Source organism: Leptinotarsa decemlineata, unplaced genomic scaffold, assembly GCF_025532065.1.
Source record: "Leptinotarsa decemlineata unplaced genomic scaffold, Ldec_3_MD MMD2_P_RNA_scaffold_4, whole genome shotgun sequence".
In the NCBI taxonomy this organism is placed as follows: Eukaryota; Metazoa; Arthropoda; class Insecta; order Coleoptera; family Chrysomelidae; genus Leptinotarsa; species Leptinotarsa decemlineata.
The window spans coordinates 4,425,563-4,442,523 of NW_027412531.1; the positions used below are offsets into that span (position 1 = coordinate 4,425,563).

General features: G+C 33.0%; 1 protein-coding gene across 1 annotated transcript in view; it reads right to left on the reverse strand.

Annotated features, from left to right (window-relative positions):
• Positions 1-1,571: 1,571 nt before the first annotated feature.
• Positions 1,572-16,961, reverse strand: part of LOC111514569 (mitochondrial inner membrane m-AAA protease component paraplegin) — a 45,814-nt gene continuing 30,424 nt past the window's right edge. Inside the window, exons 8-10 of the mRNA XM_074186708.1 lie at positions 16,338-16,540; positions 9,303-9,614; positions 1,572-1,831 (exon numbers count right to left, since the gene is read on the reverse strand). Coding sequence (XP_074042809.1) covers positions 1,646-1,831; positions 9,303-9,614; positions 16,338-16,540 — 701 coding nt within the window. The 3' untranslated portion in view covers positions 1,572-1,645. The remainder of the gene's footprint in view (positions 1,832-9,302; positions 9,615-16,337; positions 16,541-16,961) is intronic.

Consider the following 16,961-nt stretch of genomic DNA (forward strand, 5'->3'; position numbering starts at 1 on the left):
CCCACGTCGAACCGCCTAGTGGGTTCTTCCGTGTGGGAACTCACTGCCCCCACAAAAGCCTTAACCATTCAAAGTAACTCTTGACAAAGAAAACGACTCACTTTAATATTCGGTTTGAATGTTATGAAATCACTCAATTGTGAAATGTATGGTCACAATGACTGGTTTCCAGTTTCCTGGTCAAAATAATTCATTCATTAATGACACAACCGTCCTGTTTCAAAGGTACCCACTGTCGAAAATTCTGGTTGATAGCTTTAAGGCAGTTGTTTTTTTTGGAAAGACTCGAGGGGGCTTAGATCCTTTAGAAATTTTAAAAATTGCTTTTTGGATTTTACCTCTCCATCTTTATATAAAAAATTGTATAATTCAATGTTCATATCAAAGTAGTTGCATAAAAAGTGCTTTCTCTTTTGTGTAATTGAGTGGTCAGTATATGAAAGTAATTGTTTCGAGATAGCTTTTTCTTACAGTTTGTATCAAAAAGTATCTTATATGCATGATTTACACATCTTTACAAAGAGTTTATTCTGAATTTATAATTGCTTTCTTCCTTCCTTTGGAAGTTTCTCACAAGTTTTTTTTTCAAAAATAATTCTTGCCTAAAAAATACCGCTTTCAATTTGAACTGCTTAGTAATAGTAATAAGTTCGAAAATTCGAGTTGAGGTAGTTGAAAGTCAGTGGTTTCAGCTGTTATCCAACCCGCCGTTAACATCAACTATTACATCCTCGAATATGCACTATTTACACAACTTTGCATAGTTTATTTTGAATTTATAATTGCTTTCTTCCTTCCTTTGGTAGTTTCCCACAAGTTTTTTTTTCTCAAATACTAATTTTGCCTGAAAAATTCCGCTTTCGGTCGGTAGCCAGGCGGTTTGACGTGGGTGCTTCTTTCACTCACTCGAATTGACTGCCGTGTTGGTCGGTGGTTCAAGACCCAGTCTGAACGATCAGTTTTCACTTGCTATCGTCCAACCCGTGTTAGGAATCACACGTTAAAAGGTAAGACCTCGTTAATCCTTAGCTCGCACAAGTTTTGACATCTGAGGGTTGTCGTTCGTAGGGGTGCGACAGCTGGTTAACGGTAAAACAGATTTTAAACAGATTTTTTCAATTTGAAATGCTTAGTAATAGTAATAGGTTCGAAAATTCGAATTGAGGGTACAAGGGTACAAGTTTCAATTGGGTTAGTTTTACTCACAAGAAATATTTCAGAGCTAAATAATGATTTACATCTCCAGATGTATCTGTTATTGGTCTTTCACCAACTTCTAGATTTCAAAGATGTTTCAAATATCCTTGATGTAATAATAAATGTTTTTCCGCTTCAGTGGTGCTAGGCTATACCACAAATGCGTTGCTGGATTCAACTGAATCTGATGAAATCTAAAGAAATGAACTTTAAACGTTCAAGCCAGTCTCGAATATAGCTACATGTTAGGTTGAATGTTTAAAGTTCATTTCTTTAGATTTGTTTACTGCCAGTCTTCAAGCATAGCCCACTGACTAATAAGAATTAATCTGATGATGTTTTTGCTGTCAACAGTTTGAAGGATACACAACGAATGAAATGAGATTTTTTTTTAAATTTATTAATGAACTGGGTCACTACTGAGTTAATTTACAACTATCTAAGTTAATCAAGGCTTCGCGGCTGTTGTATTAGCCTCAGTCTGTTTATTATTATTGTCGCCGGCATCTTTTCGAAGGTTTTCCTCAAATTCTGCTGGATCTACCAATTTTTTTTTGCCAAATGGAGGAGGACCCAAAAGGTTCTCCACATCGTCGTAATTCAAAGTCTCCTTTTTTATCAAAGTTTCTGCCAACTGAAAAAAAATCTACATTAATATACACGTGAGGGGAAATTCAAAGTAGAAGGATTGCCTTAGATTTTAATGAATATTTTCTCTGAAGGCATATTTAATTTTCAATATTATTTATTTCCATAGGAACAAATTATGCTCTTTATATCCCTTCATGATGTTCAAAGTCTGAACTTTAGTTGATTAATTGGGCAATATCACCGTATAGAAGTGAACACAAGTAAGTTCACTCTCCGTCATATTTGGGTCAAGAATCCCCGCCACAGTATAATTGCTATAAGAACCAGTAGGGTCACTTCCATGAAAATGTTGGTCAAGATTTCATTTTTTGCATTTTGGGGCGTGACCTGCTCCTGGGATCAACATTTCAAGCGGCGTAGTAGATCGACAGTGAATTGACAGATATTATGCAGAGTTGCCGGCGCATCGCCAAATATGTGATTTCTACAATTTACTTTCTTTTACAAAATTTTCAGTGGATAATTTCACGCATCCATAATATCTGACCAACGATAACTCTCATAACATCAATTGATACTTCAGATATATCATGTATAATCATCCATATAGGTATTTTAACAAAAATTTTCGCTGTATTGATATATCACAGGATTGTTCAATTTGGCACTTGGCAACAGTGTGCCACATGCCACACCAAACGGCTCAAGATACACAACCGAATTTAAACAATTTGCATTAACGATATACTTTTTGAGTCCAAAAGTTTATAAATTCTTGTCCAAAATATTTCGATAACCCTCAAAAAGTACATTATCTAGAATTACTCATAAATGGGATATTAGCTTTGGGTTTAGTGACTTTTTGTGTTCTGTGCTCAAAATAAAAACATCACTGTTGTCTGAACAGGCGAAAGATTGTATTTTATGCATTGACGAAATGTCTCTAAAAACTCATTTATATTATAATTTAAGTAAGGATGAAATTGTTGGATTTCATCAAACGATCACTAAAAAATCTAATAAACCTGCAAATTATGTTCTAGTTCTTATGGCTAGGGGAATCAATTCAAAGTGGAAGCAGCCTCTGGCATACTTTTTTGTGAATTCATGCTGTCCTGACGAAGAATTGAAATATATTCTCTTCAAGGGTATCTCGAAACTAAAATGTATAGGTTTAAATTTTGTATCTGTTGTATCAGATCATGGTGGTAATTTCCATAAATTCACCAAATCTCTTGGCATTACTTGTGAAAAACCATATTTTATACATGAGGAATCGAAAATTTTTTATATGATTGATGTTCCACATTTGTTGAAGTCAACAAGAAATATGTTCTTCAAACATTCATTTATTATTGATGATCAAGCGACTAGCAAAACTTACTTAGAGTCTTTTTATGCAATTGATAAACTTAAAAAATTTCGATTAGCACCAAAATTAACAGATCACCACATATATCCCAATAATTTTCAAAAAATGAAAGTAAAACTGGCCTCACAAGTTTTTAGTGCGACAGTGGCTGCTGCATTGAATACATATATGTCATTCGGCCAATTGCCCGCTACGGCTGTCGCTACAATTGAATTTATTGAAAAAATGGACAACTTATTTGACATACAGAACTCCTCAAAATTTTCTGGATGCAAACTCTCGAATAGACCATTCATGGGTACTGAATCCCAAAAACTGTTTTTGAAAATGATGCTTGTGTTTTTCAAAAATTTAACTGTAAAAGACACAAAAGGGAAAAATGTTACTAATAAAATGAACTTTATTGATGGTTGGACGCTGACAATATCTGCGTTCTTGGGTCTTTGGGATGTATTGAAGGCTAAAGGTGTCCATAAAATTCTCACAAGACGCCTGAATCAAGACTGTTTGGAAAACTTTTTTGGAAAGGTACGTCAACAAAATGGAAATTGTAGGAATCCCACACCCATTCAGTTTCAAAGAACATTTGGAAAAATGTTTTTATTGAATTACTTTGATAGTTCCGAAGGTTCTAATTGTTTGGAAGAATTTGATGGTATTCTAGGAACAATTACTCCAGAACTTGTTCAGGACAGCTCTTTATTGTCACCAAAACCAGAAAAGTTTATGCCTCTAAAAGTCTATACCACTGATTATAAACAGTTGAATATTACAGAAAAGAATGCTATTATGTATATTGGTGGCTACTTCTTAAAAAAGTGTTTCAAAAAGCATTATTGCCATGTATGTAGAGAATATGCACAGGGGCAGAAAGAATTGACAGACGTTACAATATATGCCCATTTTAGAGCATATCAGAATGCACAAAATGAAACATTCGGTAATTTACAAATGCCTGAATATAGTTTTGTTGTTTTTCTGAATGCACTGGAAAACATTTTTTGTAATCAGTTCACTGAAAAAGCCACAGATAAAAATGTTGGAAATTCTATTAGAGCGTTGCTTTCTGAAATTACATTTCACAAACCATGTGAGCATTTTCCGTTAGACTATCTCATATCATTATTCGTAAGAGTGAGATATTTTTTAGCCTGAAATTCATAAATAGAGATTTGAGAAGCACCAAAACAAGAAAACCTTGTAGTTAGCTACTGATTGTCAATCACTGGTAGATGCTATAAATTATTCCCAAATTATTATTTTCATTTTTAAATGTATCCATTCAATTATCTGAATGTTCCTGTAATAACAATGAAATAGTATTTTCATCATCGTCATACTTATTTTAATTTACTACCGTAGGTTTGAATGACTTCACTGACTCGACACCTTTTATAGTGGGGGAGACTCTCACAGTTCAAATTCAAACCTGCCACACAAATTTTTTACTTACGTAGAAGCAGTGACAGTAAGTTAGAGCAATAACAAATATTAATTTATTTTATTTATTATATGTGGATATTTCATACTTGCTAAAAATACATATGTAACTGATTTGATAAAAACCCGAATTTAAAATAAAAAATGCTTTATTGAATAAGATTTAAGGTTGTTAGACATTCATTGTTTTTCCCATTTTCTCTTCAAATGTCACTTCTATTCTATCACCTTTTTTTGGAATTGACTTAATAAAAATCGTATCCGAGTTTATGTGGAGCAGTATATAAAAGCTTCATGTGTCGAGCAGTGTATATACACTGAACACGACTCCGCCAGTTGCGCGGGGGATCCAGCGCAGTAAAAACTTCATACCATCATTTCATTTGTGAAAAATTTGTGTCTAGTTTCAAAATGAGCAAGTGTCGAGCTGCTGTGGGTTGCTGTAATTTGTAGGGTGATGTCGGCATTCATTTTTTTCGATTTCCAATTGACGAAAAAAGGTATGTTTTTCTATTATATATTTGTAAGATTGAAGTAAAGAACGAATTGCCTTTAGAGGACTATAGGAATTCGTGGTTGGTTTCAACTGGACGGAGCGCCAGCTCATTCCACCCAGGAAATTTCCAGGAAACTTGACGAACTCTTCGACGATCGTTGGTTTAGGCGTTTAGGGCCGTGGGATTGGCCACCGAGATCACCCGATCTCACGCCACTCGACTTTTTTTATGGAGTGTTTTAAAAGAAAGGGTATACAGTCCTCCAGTGCCTACCAAATAAGAATTGCGACGGCGAATAGTGAAGATCTGGATCCCCAGGAAATTGAAAAAGCAACCACAAGTGGCGTACAAAAAACATTTAAAAGTGTTTAGAATGTAATGGACAACATTTTCAGCATTTATTGTGAAAATGTGATATTTTGTTTACATTTTTGTTATTTTGAATCATCCTATTCTGTTATTGTCTGTACTTTCACATGTTTTAGCCCACAAAATCTTACTTTTCACCTAGATATGACTGATTTTTGGTACAGTTGTTCCCTGGAAACTTTGAGCTATAGTTAAGGAAATTATTTTGTAACCTTACAAACTTCCTCTCGTTTATTGGTGTTAATTCAGAATACATTTGGTTGAATGTTTTACACGTTCTGACAATGATTTGATCACTTTGTTCAGGTGTATAATAAATAATTTCATAAGAACTTCGTTTGAATAATCGATATTTGCATTCATTTTGGAAGATGATTTGGAACACCGTCGATAACTCTTTGTAAATTACTTATAAAAGTAAACGAACTGCTATAAGCTTGATAACTCCACTGCTACCTAAATCCAAATTCTAAAAAAAAATATTGTTTATAGAAGAAGCGACTTTATTGAGAAAACTTGACGATTTAGGTATAGGGACATGATATATCATCTTGAAGCATTTTTCACCATCTTTCAATTTACCGAGTAATATACAGGGGGTTTCATTTGAAAAAATTAACTTTTGACTACTTTTATGCACAATGGAAATAATAGTAATTTTAGCACGCCCTGTATGATATGGAGTCGATTTCTTGGTGTTATTTGAATATTTCGAGTTTGTCCAAACTATCATCAAAATATCAACTTTTCATGAATTGAGAGTACTGATGTACTTAATTTCAATTAAGGCTATGTTTTGGACCATATTTAGCACAATTTATTTTTTATCTCGAAAACAGATAGAGATAGGTATAGGACATTATTAACAAAAAAGTATTAAAATACTAGAGCGATTCCAAAAATGTATTAATATACAGGGTGTTTTATTCAAAAAAATAAAGTTGCTAGGACTTTTTGATGGAAGTGGCAACGCCGCAATGCTGAAAATATTTTAGATCGATAGAACAGGTAAGGAAATGTGAGAGGTGAAATTTTCAGAAAAATCATGATTTGCGTTTTCCAGAAACGTCTAACCTACCATCGACCGTGAGTCACGCTGTATATAGAAAACTGAAAGTAGGGCGATTCTGAAAATTGATAGGATGGATAAAAAACTAATGGAGAATTCAACTGAAATATGTTCGTTGAAGTGACGTTTCGGGTTTCACCGGAAGTGACGTCATATTTGTTATTTTTAATGGCACACCCTGTATTTCTCCTCATTTTAGAATTCTTCCTATGATTTAGATACTAACTCATGTATCATACCCTATACCCAAAATGAACCTTTTTCGAGTTATTAAAGCTTTTTTAGAAAAAGTGACAGATGCAGCCTCACGAACATACGTCATTTTTATGTAAATAAACATTTTTACGTCAACTGAATAATCCACAGGGTGCGCAAAAATTAGGGTTCAATAAGTGAATGAGAAAAAATAAAAATCTCAACTTTTTCAAATGGGAACCCCAATTTTTTACACGCTTTATATTAGCTTCACCTGTATGTATGTATGCATGTTTGTGTATAACTCTCAAGATCAAGATCTGTATTGACAGAATTATCGGCATTATTGCTTGATCTATTCGCGGGCAGATGGCGTTGTACGTAACTATTAATTATTGCTTGATCTATTTGCGAACAGATGGCGCTGTACGTAACTATCAATTATTGCAATAAAATCAAATCAAAATGTACTTTATTGTTGAAGATGAAATCTCATTAATAAAGTGTTACTATTCTATGAAATATAAGATACACAACTTAAAAGATATTGTCGAAGATAAAATATTATTGTCAAAGTGTTATTATTTAAAAAAATATAAGTTATACAAATTGAAGGTAATATTAGAACATTTGGTGATTTCAGCATTTTGGGGTGAAAAAGTAGTCAGAAAGTGATAATATATATGCTACATATTGAAATAAATAATAATAATGAGTGAATGGATAGAAAATAACATTTGTCATATTTAAAATTCAAAAAAATGGCAATTAGACGACTTCATCAAGATATTGTTTATTAAACTTCTGAATAGTCGTTTATTATTTCTTTTAATAATCATAACTTATTCTAGTATTCGTACATGTCTTTTTTTTTTGAATTTGAACTTAATGCACTATTTGACAAATGAAAATGCATACCTTTATTTAATATGAAGTAATAACTTGACTCTAGGGTTTGTTTGCACATTGATGTAATATTTGGGACTTTGTTACAATTCTGTAATGTACTTGACATAGTTACGTTTTAGTTTTATAATTAAATTATTCATTAGTGTTGAATGTCTTTAAGCTTATTTTTGTCTTTTTAATATTTTTTTTATGTTCCATTTGGTATTTTATTAATAGTTTGTGGTGTATAGGACTGATAAAAAATAAATAGGTTTATTTATTTTTAAGCAATTATAATAGTTATATTATGGATTTTACTTGTTGGGTTCATAACTGAACTCTAATGCTTGACTGGTTTCAACAATTGAAACTTTCTTGACGTACCATTTGGGATTTTATAATAATTCTGTAGTGTACTTGACCGATAAATAAAAAAAAAAAAGAATCAACTTCGCTTGATCTATTCGCGGGCAGATAGCGCTAGACATAACCTCCTTGATAGGTTGTTCAAGAGAAAATCAAAATAAAAAACATATTTTAAGAATGATAAGTGTTAGCGAAATTTTGTACTACAGATGAAATATTTAAATATTTTCAATTACCCGTGATTCAGTACAGAAAAAAGTTTTGAACAAAACGGAAGATACCATAATATAGATTTCAACAATGAAAACTTTATCGTAAATTGTACACCTAAAAAATTCAGTTACTTAAATATTTAAAAAAATCGAAAAATTAGAATTAAGGTGCTTGACATACATATCAAATCAAGAGATTGATTTGAAAAACAAAATTATTCACATAAAAAATATTTTTAGTCCATTAATATTTTGAATGAAATTTCAAATCAGAACATCAAGACTGAATTGTTTTTTGAAATTATTACTACAAATTTTCTCATTACTTCAAAACAAATTTTCAACTGTCCGCCCTCTGTTGGAGACTTACTGCATCCCATTATTACTATAGAATTAAAGACCTCAAACCAATGCTCAAACTTTATTATGTTGTTTGAGAGGAATTTTACGCCGTCTTCGTGGGCCGTCTGTTAAAGATTAATAATACTAGTGACTAGAACTTGCTTACACGTCCGAAGTGTAATAGTGTTTATGTAGAACAATGTGGCCTAAATTTCCAAAAACGGTATGCTGAACATGAAAGATCCTTCAGACTAGGAAAAAATGATTCGACGTTTTCAAACCATTCCTAGGCATGCAACCACAAGTTTCCGAATCTAAACGATACGGATATTTTGTACTATGCAAGAAAGGATTACAAACTCAATTATTTAGAATCTTTGGAAATTCACAAGCATAAACATTGCGGGTGCAACCTGTTAAATGAACAAATCGATTTAGTTTACTCGCCGGTTTTTAAATTGGCACATCCGCATTGTGAACTGTAAATTCAGGTACTCAATCAAGCCAAGTACCTCAGTTCCTACAGGAGTGGTATATAATGGCTAATGTAATGAACCATTGTTAGTTTATTGTATAAGTTTGAAAATGTCCGTTTAGGACGAAACTGCAGTAACGTTTGTTACAAATAAAAGTGATAAAAACATAGAAAGTTTCATTTCTCTTTTCTTCATTATGATTTCCTACCACGGAGTAACGGTTACATCCATCAATTTATTATAATACACACCTGAATGTATACGTCAGAACAAAAAACACATTATTACCTTTTCCAAATGGGTTTTATTTTTCAACAGGACTTCTTCAGTGTGCTTATACGCCTTAGCAACCAGAGTTCGGACTTCAGCATCAATAACATTAGCCAGTTTTTTGCTATAGGGTCTCCTTCCCAATTCTTTTTCTTCTTGCTCGGTAAAACTCAGCAGACCAACTGTGTCATTCATCCCAAATTCCCTTACTTGAGCATATGCCATTTTGGTTACTTTTTCCAAGTCATTCTGGGCTCCGGTTGTAACCTTGTTGAAAGTTAGAGATTCTGCTACCCTTCCTCCGAGAGTCATGCACATTCGGTCGAATAACTGTAAATTTCTTACTCTATACTGTTTGTTGGGTAGTGATTGGTGATTTAATTTATTACATTGACGGTTGTGTTTCATTATATAGTTCTTGTATTTTTTGTACACTCTGAGTTTATGAGATTTTGATTGATCATGTTAATTTTATGTCATTTGAAAAAAGAAGTTAAGTTGTGAAAAAGTCTTTGAATAAAATTAGTACTTTTACTGTATTTCCAATCCCTATCAATCAATCAATCAAACATTTATTGAATCAGTTTTCCTTCAAAATCACATTAGATAAGAAAAAACAAAACATCATCATAAAATAGTGGCTGATTCAACAGGTCAAACAAACATAAAAAATATAAAAAAGTCAATATAAAACATAAAACACACGAAAAAAAGTTAATAAGCTACTCAAATTAGGATTCAAGGAGAAACTCATTTACAGAGTAATATGCTTTTTGCAATATAAAAATCTTGAGTCGCCTTTTAAAGATATTGATGATATTTGAGGATTTAATGTCTTCACCAAGCTTATGGGGTGATTCTTTGATACTGTCAATCTAGCATAAGGTTAATGTAGTTGAGATTTATTTCTGGTGAAATGTTCATGGATTTGCTCATTTCTAAGAATAATTGAAATATTGTTTGAATTGAGGGGGTTATATTTTTAGGAGTGAATAATTTTTGGGAAATAAACTTTTTGGCTTTCTACTACTCCATCTTGATACAAAAAAAGGATTAGGGAATCTTCCAAAGAAAGGAAGGAAGTAATCAATTTGAAAATAAGTAACTCTATACATGGATGTGTAGATCATGCGAAGAAGTAACTTTCAGACACAAACTGAAAGAAAGTCCTCCTGAAACAGCTACTTTCATATAAACATTGAATTACACGAAAGAAAAATTCTTTTGAAACAAATACTTCTATATGAACACTGAATACACTGTCATCCTCACTGGTATACATCGATGTTTTGCCTCTTAAGACACTTGCCCCAAGGCTCTTCAGTACCAAATTGGATGACATTATAGAAAATACACATAATTCATTCATGAATTACGATTTTTAATGTCATGGAATAAGCTTGATCTGCTTATGATGATATCATATATATATGCTATATAATGATGATATCATGCTTTGCATGATCTACACATCCATGTATAGAGTTACTTATTTTCATTTTCAAATTGATTACTTCCTTCCTTTATTTGGAAGATTCCCTCATCCTTTTTTTTTTTGTATCAAGATGGTGAAATATTGTTCTTTATATATATGTATATATGCAGTGTTTGGTAGCGAATGACAATATGACATCATCACGAAAGAATGCGGTCTGACTCGCGGGGAAAATGCTAGGCGTGAACAGACATCACTAGAGAAATCTATAACGATCGTTACCAATATAAAAGGCCGGCTCCTCGTTCAGAGATGGCAGTATGAATTCAGAATGCGAATCGAGCGGAAAATAAAGAATTCAAACAGTGAAAATAAATTAAGTGCTAATTTTTGTAAATAAATTAGTTTGCGATACTGAAATATTGTTAGAAATAAATTTGCGTAAGACAGTAAATTCTTTAATTCGTTACAATATACAAACTATACATCCATGTATAAAGTTACTTATTTTGAAATTGATTACTTCCTTCCTTTCCTTGGAAGATTCCCTCATCCTTGTTTTTTTTGTATCAAGATGGAGTAGTAGAAAGCCAAAAACTTTCTTTCCCAAAAATTAATCACTCCTAAAAATATAACCCCTTCAATACAAACTAGGCATTGTTAATAAACTATAACGAATGAATAATGGCCTGCAGTGTTCACTTGAAGATGCACCAGCCAAAATTCTGAATAACAAAAACTTTCATCAGCTTTAGCTGATAACCCCACTGTTCAAGATCATAGGAAATTACTGACTGAATTAAACTGTGGTACAAAAGCTTGAGAACATCAAGAGAGACTGTTTGTTTTAACTGACGAAGTAAATATATATGTTTACTGAGCTTCAGTTTGACAATATCAACATGGAACTTCCAGGTGAGTTTATTATCAATACCTAAGAATTTAGTACAATTAATTTGATGTAAAGTTTCATTATTTAATCTAACCAAATATCTTTTATCAATTGTTGTAATTTTAGTTAACAAAGTTGAGCGTTTGAGATTTAGCAGCAGGCCATTTATAGTACACCACTCAGAAATTTGACCATTTACCTCATTAGCTTTGACAATTACTTTGGACACAGTTCCCGCAGATACTAAGATGTTAGTATCGGCCGCAAAAATAACAGTAATGGAAGCTTTTGAACAAAATTTCGGAAGATCATTTATAAAAACCAAAAATAGAAGGGGTCCCAAAACAGAGCCTTAAGGTACCCCTTACAGAGACAGACAGACAGATAAGCATTCTGACTAGAAGAAAATAATCTGAATGATTCAAAGTAATCATATAATCTTTGATAAAAACAGTATTCAATAATTTTAGAAAATTGCAGCGATATAGGCCTGTAAGATGCGCAGTCAGATCGAGAGCCCTTATTTTTGTATATTGGCAAAACCTTTGACATTTTCAGTATATCAGGAAACCTCCCTTCAATGAAAGTGGAGTTAACAATATGAGTCAAAGGCTCAGAAATCACATTGGCAACCTTTTTAATAACATTATAAGGAATTTCATCAACACCGGACGATTTTTTGTTACAAACTTTGTGATAACTTGTTCAATTTCCATTTTAGTTGCTGGATATAAATAAATAATTTGATGAGCAGATGACATATAATTGATATTTTTAGTGTCAGGTTTGGATATACTACTACTGACAATTCAGGAATAGTCACTGAAAAGTTTGCCTATAGCAAAATTATCAGAAATAATGTCACCACCTTCAGCACTTTGTAGACAAGGTATGGAATTGCCAGTATAACCATTCTGAGCTTCCTTGATGATTTTCCAGGATTCTTTCACCTTATTGTCAGCAGAAGAGATTCTATAATCATTGCAAGTTTTTTTAGCACGTTTCAATTTAACCTGATATATTGTTTCGTCCTACATTCGACATATTCAGTCACCGGGTAGGTGAATTTAAAATATATTTAACATTTGGCGACCGTGACAGGACTTCGACTATTGAGAATGTAAAAAAAGTACTAGATATACAACGAAATTTATTTGATCAAGTTTTCAATGATGTTTTCGATTTGTTTGGCAAAAAGGAAACTGAGAAGATTAGCATACTTAGCAAGATTAATCTCCTGGAACAGAAAATCGAAATTTTGTCGGATTAACATAAACATGTTGTTGAATTTATATCAGACGATAAATATGCACTGAAATTGTGGAATTGGCTGCGGTGGTAGTGCGCCCGCACTACGGAAAGCCGTGGGTTCGATTCCCGCCTCGACCAGATATTTTTCTCGAGAGAATTCATCTGGTTGAAGCTGGGATGATTCTGCAACCGTGTTAGAAATCACACGTTAATAGGTAAGACCTCGTTAGTCTTTAGCTCACACAAGTTTCTCAACTTCTGAGAGTTGTCGTTCGTATGGGGGCGACAGCTGATTAACGGAAAAACAATTTTTTTTTAACAGATCTACTGCTGATGAATATACTACCAAGTTTTATAAAGTCAAACATATGGCAAGAAGTCTTTCAAACCAGGATTTGTTTGCTTGCTGACTCACTTTCTCAATGTTCTAGTAGTACGAAGAAAAGACTTCAATTACCAAAAATTAAATTCAGAAAGTTCGGTGGCGAAATTAAAGATTGGCTTTCCTTTTGGAGTCAGTTTTGAATGGTCAATGATGATGAAGATATTGCACCGGAAGATAAATTCCAGTATTTGATTCAAGCAACTATTTCAAACCCAGTACAAAATATGTACTTAAACTTGAGCAATGCAAGAACATATATAAAATAAAAAACAAAAGACTCAAAAGCAACAACGATCTACTACTGAACAACCAGTTTTATGAGTATAATACAAGGGGTAGAAATGTCTTACACCTGAGCATGGTAAGAACGAACAAACGAATATACAATTCTTTTACACAGGCTGTAAAAGTCTTCCATGAATTACCTGTCCATATACGTGAGTTTCCGGGCTATAGTTCATTCATCAATAGTTTGAAAGAACATCTGAGCCTCGAGCCACATGTCTGATACGATGATACTATGAGCTTTTTAGTAGTTTACTAGTTTATGTGTTTCACTTGTCATGTTGAATGTTTGTGCATCCCGAGACCAGCATTTTTGCTGATTACGGAGAATAACAATTTATTTTATATTTATAGTGTCTTAACTATGTTGAACTGTATACTGTTGTTATACTTTAAATAAAAAAAAATAAGTGGGATAATAATAATAAGATAATAATCACAAAAGCCCACTACTCCTGCAAGTGCTCCATAAAGTCATAAATACAGTGCCACCTAGATTTGACAGACCTTGCATGACTACTGGAAGGTTAATGGATTTAGTCCGGTCATTATACAATCATGAACTAACGAAAATTGCGACAGAGCTAAATTTTGGTGAAGACCTTTATTTACCATAAAAAATAAAAAGTTGAAAGTCCCAATCTGTCACATGAGCGCTACAAAAGTTATTCGGGCTCAAAGGTCAAAATTTCAGGTTTTTTGAGTTTTTATCGAAAATCGTAAGTTTTATCAAAAAAATACTTCAGACCAAAGTTGTAGATCTCAATATTCTCTACAAAAATGGTTCTTATGATTTTTTCTGTAAGTATCACCGTTCCTGAGATATCGCAATTGTAAAAGTCACGTTTTTGTAATATGCACACATTAGCCACATATATACACATTCAAGTACTTAAGCAAGTAAAAATGTCTGTTTGTGTCTCTTTTATGTATATACTATATATTATATTCAGAAAATATACATTTAAAGGACCGTCAGTCCCTTCGAAAATCCCCTCTACCCGTATGGCCTTGAATATAACATCTGGCTACCTATTCTATTGTCCATGTGGCGTCGTTCATGTGCCTGCTTCTTTTAGTGTTAAACGTTCTGTTCGAATGAATATATGTATTTATTACAAGCGTCTACTATAAGAGTTTTTAGTGATTACTATTTGAAAAAAAAATTTCACAATTTTGCTTTATTTGCTCTAAGCTTTTGACTGAAGGTGAAACTGTTGTGGTTAATCGTGGAATGCAAACTTTAATCGATGCAAGTGATGCGAGAAGTGATGAGTTAACTGAATATTTAAGAGGTCTAAAGTCCGTTATCCACGTGGATTGACGAAAATCATACACCGGGAAAACTTCAATTGCCGCAGCAAAAAGACAACGTGAAGATGAACAGGCCAGTACTTCAAAAGTAAGTCCACCTCGTACTAGAACACGAGTAAGTGAACTCAGCTCTAGTTTTAAAGAAAACTGCTTATTTTGTGGCGATGAAGCAGATGAACAGGCTGAAAAAAAGAAACCAAAGAGTCTTCGAAAAAAAAACTTACAAAGTTTCTACACTAAAATTTAAAGAATCTATTTTGAAATTAGCTAAAAATCGTTCTTATGACTTATCAAAAGCTGTCGTTGATCGTATTGATTTTGAATATGATTTAGTAGCTGCTGATGTTAAATACCATGATAGTTGTTACAAGTCTTTTCTAAGACCTAATACTGGCGGTAAAATTGGACGTCCACAAAGTGAGGCTGTAAACTCTGCGATGGAGGAAATTTAATGACTGCCAGTTTACGTTAGATGAATTAAAGAATGTTTGTAAAAATGTAGCTTTAGATAACCGAATTCTAAAACTACGATTGAAGTTAAAATATGGTAGTAGAATTATTATTACAGAGAAACTCGGGAAATTAACATTTATTTGTTTTGTTGACAATTAACAAGACATTTTAAGTCAAGCCTGGTCTAATAATAAAAACTTGGATGAAAAAGATGAAAATTTCGAAAGCTGCGGCAGCGATCGTTCGAGAAGATATTCAATCTTATGTGTTTGACAATACGATGTACCTCCCCCCCCCCCAGGTAGAATGTTTGAGGATATAAATAATGATATTCCCGAATCGTTGTCATATTTTTTAGAACAAATCATTCTTAAAAAAAAACGTCATAATTTAGATCATTCAAAGTTAGTCTGTACAAATATTTGCCATAGCATAATGACTGCTGACAATTACACTCCATAAACATTATCAACCCGAATAATCTTGATGCAGTTGAATAAGTATTGTGACTAAAAATTATGTAATAACTATTCGTGGATTAGGTCTACTGGGAAAACCACGTTAAAACGCGCCGAGTACACTACCTCACAGGTGGTGTGGAAACGTGTGCATATTACACAGAACGTGACTTTTACAATTGCGATATCTCATGAACGGTGATACTTACAGAAAAAATCATGGGGACCATTTCTGTAGAGAATTTTGAGATCTACAACTTTGGTCTGAGTTATTTTTTTGATAAAACTCACGGTTTTAGAGAAAAACTCAAAAAATCTGAAATTTTGATCTTTGACACCGAAGCGCTCATGGGACAGATTGGGACTTTCAAATTTTTATTTTTTATGGTAAAATGAAGGTCTTCATCAAAATGTAGCTCTGTCGCAATTTTAGTTATTTCATTACTGTTTTCAGGTCTAAATTGACAGGACTAATTTCTTAGAGATTTATTTAACAAATAGCCTCACAGTTTATGGTGCTTTGAGACATAAAAAAACCTTTTCATTTTTTAAAAATCTGGATATAAATGAATTTAAATACCTCTTCCTTGGTGTATAATTTTTGATCCCTAGGTATATACTGGGCAAAACCCAAGGCAAGGCTTGTTCTCGGAACGATGGTAACTTTTAACAAAGCATCTGTGTGTTCCAACATCCAACCAACTAAGGCATGACCAGATTCATGGTAAGCAACCACCCGTTTTTCCTGGGGAGACATAGCATGATTACGTTTTTCGGTGCCACCTAGAAAAAAGATTCATAAGTCAAAAAAATCAGGATCTCTAAGATAATTTGTTCACAAACAGTTAAAAAAAAACAGTTTTCTAAAATTGATTGGAGCCAGGAGGAAGATTAGGCTCACGTTTATTCTTTTCAGAGGAAAATTGTAGTCAGTTCAATCTTCCCCTGAAGATGATCACTTGGTGATCGAAACGCGTGTCAAGGTGTTAAAAATAACGGTTTGTTGTTGGGATAAAACTCTAGTAATATCGAATATTGGTATGTTATTAAGGAACACCATGTGTATTTTCGATTCCTAGTGAATTGGGAATAATTTATATTTCCTTCATAGTTCAAATTAGCTAAAAAACTAATGAAAACCAGAAATAATAGTAGGGTTAGAAATAATGCTTAAAAGGTGCATTAAAAAACTGCCATGACTCTG